Genomic DNA, 12,759 nt, shown 5'->3' on the forward strand with positions numbered 1-12,759 from the left:
TCTTGGGTGTTGTTTGCAGTAGGAGGCTATCTGGGTAACCATCTGGCTCTGTTGATCTGTTTCTTTGTGCGGATATTGGTAGTTTTGAGAATGCTCTGTCAGGTGGGATTTTGTGGGTGTTGGTCTCTGTCTTGAGGGGTCTAGAGCAGGATGCGTCGTTGTGTACCTCAATGCTTGGCTGTAGACGTGATGGTGTGGTGTGCCAGGAGGAAGCTAGAGCGTTCGTGGAAGGTAGTTGACAGAGTCGGGTAGGTTTTGTATAGGGTGTGTGTTCAAGTGCATCATTACTTTTGCAACCGGTGATGTCTAGGATGGGACCTCCCGTGCTAGATTGGTCGAGCTAGGTTGATGGTTGGGTGGAGCTTGTTGAATCGTGTTGGAATTTTCCCACTCACTGTTAGAAAGGCCTCGTCTCCCTAATTGAACTAACCTCATTATCTCTAGCTTGCTTCTTGCTTGCATATATATACACCTGCCCCTGGAAATTTCCACTACATGCATCCGACGAAGTGGGTATTCACCTACGAAAGCTCATGCTCCGAAACGTCTGTTAGTCTATAAGGTGCCACAGGATTCTTTGCTGCTTTTACAGATCCAGACTAACACGGCTACCCCTCTGATACTTGTCTCCTATCCTATGTAGCAGTGACCGATGCAAAGAATTAATTTAGCTTCTCTGCAATGGCCTTATCTTCCTTGAGTGCTTCCTTAGCACCTGGATTGTCCAGTGGCTCCACTGGTTGTTTGGCAGGCTTCCTGCTTCTGATGTACTTAAAAACATTTGGAGTTAGTTTTTGTTTTTTTGCTAGTTGCTCTTCAGATTCTCTCTTGGCTGGCCTAATTATGCTTTTACACTTGACTTGCCAGAGTTTATGGTCCTTTCTGTTTTCCTCAGTAGGATCTGATCTTTTACTCTGACTGCCTCTTCTTACTTTGTCTAGCCATGATGGAATATTTTTGGTCCTCTTACTATGTTTTTTTAATTTGAGGTGTCTCTGTCTCTCTCTCTCTCTCTCTAGTTTGAGCCTCTATTATGATGCGTTATAAAAATTTCTATACAGATTAAAATAGTGTGCTTGGAAAGACAGATAATTCCAATGCTGACAGGTTTTACTGTCCTTCCTTCTTTGGTTAGAAGCACTTCAAAGCCTGCTGTAAACAGAGGTGTGTTTTATAACTACAAATTACTGAACGTAACATAGGCATTTAGAATTTAAAGAATATTTCTCAATGAGTGTAATACATGACTCTGTTTTTCTCACTATAGATCAGGAACAGAATATATTCTAAATGAGCAACAGATACTAAGAGACACATAGAATCTCTCTCTTGCGGCTGATCGAGACCTCCCTAGTCCTGATGGACAGAATTTTCCCTTGAGGATTTTCAGTTTTTAAAAAATGTGTGCTGCTGCTGCTGAGTTATTTAATAGTTGTTATGGTAGTGTCTCAAGGCTCCAGCTGGGATCAAGACCCGCCTGGGTTGAGAGGATGCACTAAGGAAGATTGGACATTGAGAGTGACAGTGCAGAGGGTTTCAAAAGAGTAGCATGCAGTTGCTAATTCAGTAGACACTATTCACAAACAATACACGTACAGTAACTCCTCACTTAACGTTGTAGTTATGCTCCTGAAAAATGTGGGCATTCTTGTATTCATGGTAGTATCTAGGAATCCCAATCAAGAATCAGGGCCCAATTGTACTAGATTCTGTACAGTCAACAGCATTAAATATGAACTTAAGACTTGTAAATGCCCCTGCTCTTCTCCACTTTGAGGTTTAGCCAGCCACTGTATTTGAAGACTTTTACAAATTCATTCTTTAGCTTTTGTTACAGTGGGAAGGCTTTTGTGAGCTATTACTGAAGTTGAGTTTTGCACCACATTCTGAAAGTGCTCAGGGCTGGTCTCCTTTAGTTCTCCTCTAGTGAGGAGTTTCTTAGCACTTGAGAAGCTGAACAGTATTCAAAGTGAGGGGTTTTTAGGTAGTAGATGGGTTTCTATTAGAGGGAATTAGTATCTCCCAGATGAAGGTGATCTTAACTTACATTGGGCTTGGGATGATTTCTGAAACTGATCCCAAGTAGCACAGTTTTTTACGGTTATAAGGGGAAGTGTGACTGCTGCTTTATAGTAGTGTCTGAAAATCCAGTCTGTTGTTACTGGAGCACTTTCCCCCTTCTCCAGCACTTGTGCCGTAAAGGTCTGTAGCTTAACATGAATCCATTTATTCAAAAAACAGCTGTTCCAGGTGCATATTGGAGCAGCAGTGTATCTGGAATACTTTTGTCTTTGTAAGGTCAAATATGAACTGCAATCAAGGGATTTTCACACTGGGCCAGACATCAGGATGGACTGTACTGACACAAATCCATTTGTCAGCTTTTTGTAACTTTCCTGAATAGATCTTTAACCAGACATTCTATCCCTCCCAGCCCATCTTCTCCTTGCTTGATCTTGTAGTCAAGATGTGATGCTTGAATTTGTGACATACTGGTCATTTCCATGGCAACAGACTGTCAAAAGGATTTGACTAACCTGCACGATCAAGCTGAAGGAGAAGCCAGTCTGTGAGGGAGAGAGGCTCTTGTTAAACCACATCTTAAATAATTAGCACTATCCACTTAATAGTGAAAATTCTTAGCACCATACCAACCTCTGATTTAGAAAGCAGCAGGTGTCTGTTGCCATCCTGATATTTCTTAGTATACCACTATAAAGGATGATTGTGGGAGTTGGTGAAATTCAAGTGACAAAGTGATATAGCAGGGGCACTATCTATGCTGAGTTATGGAGTAGTGTGGGCATCTATGTAGAGCATGGCCCTAACCCTGTTGTTGCTAGAAAGGTGCTGTTTCCCCTTGGCTGGTACACACAGGATGCAGTGGTGCAATAAAACCATTTAAAGCTTGGTTTCTTAGGACTTGTCTACATGGTGAGTTAGTGCGCAACAAGCCAGGGTATGTGAATCTACAGCATGCCGGTTTGCCATGTGCTAACACATTGTGTGTACACTGTTACAGCACTGTAAAAGTCCTGGCAGAACACTAAGCTGCACTCTGGCACTTTCACTGTGCGGTAGGTTCACATCCTGGCTTGTTCTTTCAAAAGTTTACAGCTGAACCTTGACTTAACACAGCTTTGAAACTTAACTATGCCGAAGAAAAGTACTGCTTTCCCTTAATTTTTTTTTTTAGTAGTTTTACCTTTAACACAGTAATGTACTGTATTTGCTTTTATTTTTTTGGGTCTGTGCTGCTGCCTGATTTCATGCTTTGAGTTCCAAATGAGTCGTGTGGTTGACTGGTCAGTTCATAACTCTGAGGTTCAACTGTAATAGTTTTTATTTGTAAGGTTCCATCTCCACAGGGCTTTCAACTGTGATTTTTTAAGAAACATGCTTAAATTTTAGTCTCTGGAGGGCAGTAATACATTATTCTAATCCAGATTACTGGGGTCAATGCAGGAGTAACAGTGTAGGGTTTAGTGGCCTGTGAATGTGCGGGAGGTCAGATTAGATGATTTGACAGTTACTTCTGGCCTTAAACCCCGTGGGTACATCTACATAGCCAAACAAAAAAAATCAAACCCTGCTGCAGCAAGTCTCAGAGCCTGGGTCAGCTGACCCAGGCTTGTGCAATAAGGCTAAAAATAGCCATCTAGACCTTAGGGTATGGGCTGGAGCCTGGCCTCTGAGATCTTCCCCCCTTGCCAGGACTTAGAGCCTGGGCTCCAGTCTGCACCCTAATATCTACACTGCTGTTTTTAGCTCCATATCGCGAGCCCAAGTCAGGTGACCCAGGCTCTGAGACTTGCTGCACATTTTTTCTTTGTTGTGTTGTGCTGTGTAGATGTACCCTATGACTCTTAATAGGGTTGCCAACCCTCCTAGATTGCCATGAGTCTGTTGGAATCACAACTGATCTCTCGGTGGCTACTGAAACCAATCCAGGAGATTTTAATAGGCTGCTAAAAGTCTGGTCAGCGGGGCTAAGGCAGGCATCCAACCTGCCCAGGCTCCACATGACTCCCAGAAGCAATTGGCATGTCCCTCTGGCTCCTAGGCACAGGGACAGCCAGGGGGTCTCTGCACGCTGGCCCTATCCTGAGTGCCAACTCCAGAGCACCCCAACTTCCTGCCTCAGCTTGGTAAAAGTGAGTGAGGGTGGGGGACAGCGAGGGACCAAGGGAGGAGGGGATGGAGTGAGAGGGGGTGGAGCCTCAGGGAAAGGGTGTTTAGGTTTGTGCAATTAGACAGTTGGGAACCCTAGACTCAGCATGATTGCTCTTGCTTGCAGTTGAACCAGGTTATAACAGTGGCTTGTTGGTTACCATGGATGGGGTCAAGCTGAGTTAGAACTGGGGTAAAAAATAGTGTGTTAATATAGGTGTCTAATCTGGGCTAACACTTCAAAACAACCTCTGTTATAACACAACCAGTATTTGTGTTTGTGCATGCTTGCAGGCCAAACCATGCGGTACAGATTGATTTCCCAATAGAATTAAAACCATGCTCTGTGTGTGTGTGTGTGTGTGTATGTGTAAGAGTTGTTTCACACTGGAAGAGTAAACATGGTTGTGAAAGGTGGTTGTGGCACACCTGTGTAATAAAATGGCTTATTTTGATCTGTGTGGGTAGGCAAAAAAGGTTATAACTCTATTTTAAGGAACTCTGTGTTAGCCTAGGTATATGAAGGTTAAAACCTGGTTCTTTAACATGGTTAAATCTGTTTTATGTTTGTACAGACAAAAAGAAACCATGTTATAAAATAGCTGAGCCCCAGCCATGTGTTAAACTTGGATATTTCCATAATATAGAAATGGACTTGTTTACTGCAAGTAGATTTAGACAATGTTTCAAGTGAGTGCCTAGCTTTAGGGACCGAAATCTCTAATTAGCCAATTAAACAAAAATGGGCTGGCTTTAGGGGGACTGAGTCCACACAGCTCAAGTTGGAGTCAGTGGGAGTTGCAGGTGTGCAGCACCTCTTAAATCAAAATGGCCCCATCGTTTTATTTAGGTGCGTAATGTCAGGTACCAAAGTGTGAAACTATCGACTCTAGTCTTTGAATGTAGTAATGCTTTTTCCAGACTCTGTGTACATAGGACCTTGCTTATTGCTTATAAGTTGGATTCAAATTGTGATGTCCTAGGCAGTACAAAACAAAAGTGACTCAAAGGTGTAATTAGTTTATCTGAACTTAAATCTTCAGTGTACTGGAATTCAGAGGGCCACTAACTGTTTTTATTTCCAGGCAGTATAGTTCAAAAGCTATTTGTATAAAGAAATGCTAGTGCATATAAAAGATTTGCAAGTTTACCATTAGAGAATTTTAATCAAAGGAAGTTACTTTAAACTCTGCTGAAGGTTGTTGTCCTGCAATACGTATTTGAAGTATTAGTTAGCCAACGTAGTGTGTGACATAACTGATGCACTTTTTAGTTTAAATGATACCCACTACTAATTACTAGATTAGTATTCATGTAGATCAGATTGCCAGCTGAGCTTGAATTACATGTGTTCTGTTTTGATTTGGGTCTTTTGAGTATCAAAGTGCAGTTTCTGTGAAGGCTTATGCATGTTGGGGAGCTGTAAGACAAATTTAGCCTGAAGGACAGGTTGGCTTTGGCAAACCTATTCATAAAATCAAGTGAAACACAGTCTTCCTGTTCATATCATGCTACAGTCAATTCCTGGTAAAGGCAACCTTTTTCCAATTAAATATGTAAGAGTTCAGGAAATACTGTTTCTCTTCAGAATCTATTGAATACATTTTAACTATCACATCAGAAATCTTAATGGCTGAGTTCAATCTTGGTCAATAAAAATTGTATTTATGTGTAAATGCAAGAGGAGGAAGAAGGTGAAGAATACTAATTAGACCAGGATATAGCAATAATTGGATTAGCTATAAAATTTCTGGGTAACCTCTAAAAAAGGCTTTTAATTACTGTAGACCTGTATTTCAAAGAATTGGGCATGCAGCAATGTTTCTAATTTCTGTTTGTAGCTTCTGCAGATGCACTTTAGAATATTTGTGCATGCTGATGGCTAGTTATGCATTGAGTTAGCCCTTTGCCTAAGTACTCACAGTAGTTGTCTCTGTGTGTGCAATTATGCACCAAGCCAGTTGAAAAAGTTGTATGTATATTTTCATGCCTTTATGGTAAGAGATGGGCAATAAATCCTGTGGACGAATTCACCCTTCTTCATTGAGTTTGGATGTGTAATATATCTGGTAGTTTAAGCATGTATTCTGTGTTAACCAGCTGATATGTTTTTTCCTTTGCTTTCAGATTTTCTATTTTGTACATACATTGTTTTGTATATACTGTATATGATGACTTCGGTGGGCAGTGAACGTACCCGGGGCACTCGGGACAAAACACAGATTTCAGTCACACCACCAACACAACCGCAGAAACAAGTAGTACAGGTAGGTGTTGTGTAACATCTGTCCCTCAGGTTGAGAGTAAATGCCATATTATGATCTGCAACCATCGCCATGGTCAGTGGTTCTCAAACTTTTTTGATTGGGTTCCCATCTTTGTGTCTGTAGTTGTTTACCCCCTCCTACAAGTACATATACTGCCACCCAGCTCTGAAGGCACAGCGGAGAACAGTGACTGCTGGCTGGGTGTCCAGCTCTGAAGGCAGCGCTGCATAGAAGTAAGGAAAGCAATATAAAAAGTGGTATTCATCTATCACTTATCACAGCAGACTTAGTGCCCATTGCCACCCTTCTGTGCTGCTGCTGCCATTGTGGGGCTGAGAGCTGGAGCTCTGCCACCTCCAGGTGAGGGATGGGGCGGGAGAGGAAGGAGAGCCTGAGCCCAAGTTGCCTGCCGGTGAGGGAATAGGGGGAGGGAAGGAGAGCCTGAGCTGCCTCCAGGTTGAGAATGGAGGGGAGAGCCCAGATGACGGGACTTGGGCTGCCTCCTTTATCTCAGCCTCTTGGGTGTGCATGGCCCTTCTGCATGAGGACCAACGACCTGGGGCTGACAGCTAGAGCGCTTTGCCCCCCCCCCCAAATAAGTAAAAGTACACAGCTTGCACCTCCCATGACACATTCCCTTGCCACTCTTGGGAGGCCTGCCCCTTAGTTTAAGAACCGCTGCCCTAGGTTTAGTAAAGGCTGAGAGTGGGGGAGGGAAGAAAGCATTGCCTCAGTTTGGCGAGCATGTCCGGTAGCTTGTATTTTAATACTGTATTTGGTTACTGAGCAAACTGCTTGCTGGTTTCAAGTCTGGGATCTATATTCCTACATCCACACTAGTCTTGCATTCTTCAGGAGTGCTCCAGATCAGCAAGGAACCATAAGGCTGTCTGCTAGTCTTCTGCCAGGATCTTATCCCATGGACTCTTCACATATTTTCAGACTTCAGCTCTTTCTGCTGTCCAGAGGCTAGAATCTTGATGCTAGAGCAGTGGTTCTCAACTTGCGGGCCGCTTGCGGCCTAATGAGCATACAGCTGTGGCCCATGTGACGTCCTCAGGGCCATACAGATAGAATATATATTGTGTGGATTCATCCCAGAGAACATGGAGAGCTGCGTATGCAGCCTGCAATGGTGAATAGGTTGAAAACCACTGTGCTAGAGGATCTATAGTTAGTGCTGGAGCTTGGGTGGATGAGCGAAGCTTCTCTCAGTGGCCAATAGGGACCACACTCAAAAAGGCATCTGCAGCAGGATCCAGAAAACTTCTGAAGATCTGTCAGGTGGAGTATATTCACAGGAAGTAGTACAGTGAAGATTAAAAAAAGATTTGCATTTTGAGGACATTGAGGTTGACACTGTTGACTATGAAGGACTTAGGCCATCTTTCCATTATTTAGAGACTCAGCAACCCTGAAGTGATGGTCTAGGCCAGTCCATCAGGGTGGAGGAGGGACAGAAGCTGGGCACTCACACCCAGATTTTTAAAACAGGTTGGGAGCTTCTGGATTCCAAGCACTTCTGAAAATCTGGCATTAATTCAAGAGTCACCCTACTGTTCTGCTGGGTTGACAAGAGCCTGTCTGTCTTAGGTCTGCATATCCTAAAATGCTGCAGGCCACTGGTGCTCACCTGGGGGGAACGGTGCCTGCTCTTGGATTGACTTGTGTTTTGGAGAGGCTGACTTTCTACTGCATATAGTAGTCTCTTTTACCATGTAACCGCAAGTTCCCCCCTCTGATTTGCATTTGTAAGTCTTGAACTTGGTGTCTCGCTCAACTGCACAGACTCAGAAAGTGGTTTTCACGGGGAGAAGCTTTTATTTTTATAACCTGACAACTTGGATACAGTAAAGCTTCTGAGTTTTCCCATGTAGTGTCTAAATTCTTTTCTCCTCCATTTTCATAAGATGATGCTGGTTTGGTCAATTGAAGAATTGTTTATTTTAAGTACTGCTGACTGACCTGTTCTCTGTGCTGTCTTTCGATATCACATTGGCACTTTTGCATGGAAGAGCCTACAAACCAACAGAAATGTGCTGTATTTTACTTTGTGGTCACTGTTTATTCATTTCTCTGAATTGAGAGGATGCTGCTAATCTCGGAAGTCACCTTAAAGCCCCACAGTGTAATGCTGATCTTAATTTGAATTGTGTAAGAAATTACGTTACACATTTGTCCTTCCTCTAAGTGGAATCACTGTTAAACTGGGTTTGTAACATTTGTTACTTGATTTTGTGGGTTTTTTTGCTTTCTGATGTTTTATGTTGGTAGTAAAACAGATAATTAAAAATCCCCTGTGAGTGTGTTTTGTGATTGTTACTGCGAAGATCAAGGTTTTTCAGACAGGTAGAACTTAGCTGTCTTGTTTATTAGTATAAGAACTAAAAATGACAGCACAACTTTTTGTGGGCTAATACAATGCTAGTTATAGAGTTGACACTTATTCAATAGGGGCAAACCAGACTGCGGATATTGAAAGTGACACTTCCCATGACTAATGCTGGTTTGGTAACAGTCTCTGTGGTTTTTTTGGACTCATAATTCAAAATGAGTGCATCTCCACTGATGATAGCTGTAGTACAGACACGGTTCAGGAGATTTTACCACCGTCTCCTAACTCTGGGTAATAGGACAATGGTTACATTCCTGAACTCTGTGTACATACAGATACTGTTGATACTGGCACCAGTGGTGTTGCGCCCATTGGAATTTGCAAGTCAAAAAATCCTAGTGTAGATAAGGCTTTTATTTCCAGTTTTTCTTTGTGGATGTGTCACATCTTGTATTACAGTCAAGTTGCAAAAGAGTTTGCTTTTTATCTAACAATGGTTTGTTTTCTTTAAAAGTATTGAGCAGGGATGAAATCACTAGTTTCTTGTTTTCTGGTCAAATAGTTGTCTCTGTTCACGAATGCTACTGTTTGTTGTGATTACTGTCTAAATTCTTCACTGAGATAAATTAGTGGGTAGGTTATCAGAAATGGAGAAACAGGTTCTTTAGTGTGACAGGAGTATTGTGCCACTAGATAAGTAAAAACCACTTGCTTGGGCTTATCGGGACCTTGTTCCTAAAATTATTGGTGGACCTTGCTTCTTTACAATAAAGGTGCCTAAAAGCTTACTGGTGTGCGTTTACATGCATTTGGTGCTAGTCTGATTTGAAAAGCTTAGTTTTAATAGAGGCAAAATGGTCCCTTGGATTGAACATAGATCAGGGAGTTCATAGATTCTAGGACTGGAAGGGACCTCGAGAGGTCATCAAGTCCAGTCCCCTGCCCTCATGGCAGGACCAAATACTGTCTAGACCATCCCTGATAGACATTTATCTAACCTACTCTTAAATATCTCCAGAGATGGAGATTCCACAACCTCCCTAGGCAATTTATTCCAGTGTTTAACTACCCTGACAGTTAGGAACTTTTTCCTAATGTCCAACCTAAATCTCCCTTGCTGCAGTTTAAGCCCATTGCTTCTTGTTCTATCATTAGAGGCTAAGGTGAACAAGTTTTCTCCCTCCTCCTGATGACACCCTTTTAGATACCTGAAAACTGCTATCATGTCCCCTCTCAGTCTTCTCTTTTCCAAACTAAATAAACCCAATTCTTTCAGCCTTCCTTCATAGGTCATGTTCTCAAGACCTTTAATCATTCTTGTTGCTCTTCTCTGGACCCTCTCCAATTTCTCCACATCTTTCTTGAAATGCGGTGCCCAGAACTGGACACAATACTCCAGTTGAGGCCTAACCAGCGCAGAGTAGAGCGGAAGAATGACTTCTCGTGTCTTGTTTACAACACACCTGTTAATGCATCCCAGAATCACGTTTGCTTTTTTTGCAACAGTATCACACTGTTGACTCATATTTAGCTTGTGGTCCACTATGACCCCTAGATCTCTTTCTGCCATACTCCTTCCTAGACAGTCTCTTCCCATTCTGTATGTGTGAAACTGATTGTTCCTTCCTAAGTGGAGCACTTTGCATTTGTCTTTATTGAACTTCATCCGGTTTACCTCAGACCATTTCTCCAATTTGTCCAGATCATTTTGAATTTTGACCCTGTCCTCCAAAGCAGTTGCAATCCCTCCCAGTTTGGTATCGTCCGCAAACTTAATAAGCGTACTTTCTATGCCAACATCTAAGTCGTTGATGAAGATATTGAACAGAGCCGGTCCCAAAACAGACCCCTGCGGAACCCCACTTGTTATACCTTTCCAGCAGGATTGGGAGCCATTAATAACTACTCTCTGAGTACGGTTATCCAGCCAGTTATGCACCCACCTTATAGTAGCCCCATCTAAATTGTATTTGCCTAGTTTATCGATAAGGATATCATGCGAGACCGTATCAAATGCCTTACTAAAGTCTAGGTATACCACATCCACCGCTTCTCCCTTATCCACAAGACTCGTTATCCTATCAAAGAAAGTGATCAGATTGGTTTGACATGATTTGTTCTTTACAAATCCATGCTGGCTATTCCCTATCACCTTACCACCTTCCAAGTGTTTGCAGATGATTTCTTTAATTACTTGCTCCATTATCTTCCCTGGCACAGAAGTTAAACTAACTGGTCTGTAGTTTCCTGGGTTGTTTTTATTTCCCTTTTTATAGATGGGCACTATATTTGCCCTTTTCCAGTCTTCTGGAATCTCTCCCGTCTCCCATGACTTTCAAAAGATAACAGCTAGAGGCTCAGATACCTCCTCTATTAACTCCTTGAGTATTCTAGGATGCATTTCATCAGGTCTTGGAGTTAAGAGCTCCTGAATACTCTCTCAGTTCTGTCACTGACTTACTCTGTGAGGATCGTGTAGGTACGACACCTTGAAAATGTAAAGGACTAAGTCCTGTTACAAACTGATTGTCCTGCAGCCTGGAATCTGACTTTTCATCGCTGCATATGCCACTTTCCTCAAGGAACTGGGACAGCTGCAGTGACTCCTCAGTAAGTCAGCAGCTGAGTGATGTGTGTTGAAAACCAGTTTTAAACTCTTCCACTCAGTGTTTAGACTTGTTGCAGAAGTGATAGCCGTCTGCCTCCTTTAAATTGTGCGCTCTTGGTAAATGCCTAACAGCACAGGCATTCTTCTTGAAAGAGGTGTTGGCTACTTCGACTTGCGGCTAAGGAATAGAATTTTACTGTGCAGCCTTTGTGAGGTGGCCTCGTAGTAATGAGATTCACCTTCGAGAATGGGTTTTCACCTGTTTTCTTCCATGGATAGATTAGATATGATCCCCTTTTTCACTGAGAACTCTTTCTCAGTGTGTCAGCATCAACTTGGGACTTCAGTCATCTTCCCCAGCATTCAGTTTAGTATCCAGCAGGTAGAAAAGCTTTCCTGTTTTGGGAGGGAATGGACTGAGGCCCATGAGCAAAAGGTGGCCCAGCGCCCCCTTCATTTTTCCTTTAGAGGTTTATCCCACAGAGGCTATAGATCCCTGAAAGCCACATGATGATTCAAAATGTAACATTATATGATGTAACCACTAATGTCCATGGGTGGCTGCTGCTTCACCAGAAGGACGAGGGCAGCTGCAGTCTGCTGCATGTTATGCCAGTCGAGTCTGGATCTCGAGGTTCCTGACAAATTGCCAGTGTGGGTCTGTTGTCCAAACCTATAACCAAAGCACCAACCTTTCCAACAACAGAAACAACGATTAACAAAATTATTCAGTGACAGATTGAGAGACAAAGGAAACAAGTGTAGCACTTACAGGGAAAACAAGTGAGACTGTTCATAAGTGAAAATGTGAGACCTAATACTATAGCACAGTCCAGGGGTTGGTTACACACTGACAGAGCTGTAGTGTAGATGGAAGCTGTCGCTACAACAAGGTGAAAGCCCCTGGACTCTGTAGGACTTTTATTCTGTTACAGGGGCACGGTTAGGACTTATCTAAATTCCCTGACTATGTCACAATTATAGTGTAGATGAATTTATCCTTGACATACCCTCTCTCCAACCTTAAAGCTGATCTAGATGAGGTCCTTTTAGTTCCTTCCTCACGTAACTTCTGAGCCCGTTCCCTGTATTCCTCTTCAAAAATGTAGGAAGAAAAAATTGGTGTATGTTGGCAGTGGGAGGGATATTACATGAGTACAGTCAAAAGTCTTTTTTTTATATTTTAATTAAATTTGTTGGAACCCTTACTGGATATTTGCACTTTTCAGGCAACAGCAGAACAGATTCGCCTCGCTCAGATGATCTATGATAAGAATGATGCAGATTTTGAAGATAAAGTGAAACAAGTATGTTTCCTATGTTACTACTGGTGCATTGACTTTTATATGTAGCTTTAGTCTGATGCTTAATGGTTTTGT

General features: G+C 42.4%; 1 protein-coding gene across 3 annotated transcripts in view; it reads left to right on the forward strand.

Moving 5' to 3' along the window:
* The window catches only part of UBAP2 (ubiquitin associated protein 2), a 154,600-nt gene that overhangs the window by 36,077 nt on the left and 105,764 nt on the right, over positions 1–12,759 (forward strand). For all 3 annotated transcript variants that reach the window (XM_032779853.2, XM_075066824.1, XM_075066823.1), the window contains 2 exons: positions 6,298–6,437; positions 12,610–12,687. In XM_032779853.2, coding sequence (XP_032635744.1) covers positions 6,298–6,437; positions 12,610–12,687 — 218 coding nt within the window. The remainder of the gene's footprint in view (positions 1–6,297; positions 6,438–12,609; positions 12,688–12,759) is intronic.

Source organism: Chelonoidis abingdonii, chromosome 6 (assembly GCF_003597395.2).
Source record: "Chelonoidis abingdonii isolate Lonesome George chromosome 6, CheloAbing_2.0, whole genome shotgun sequence".
Lineage (NCBI taxonomy): Eukaryota > Metazoa > Chordata > Testudines > Testudinidae > Chelonoidis > Chelonoidis abingdonii.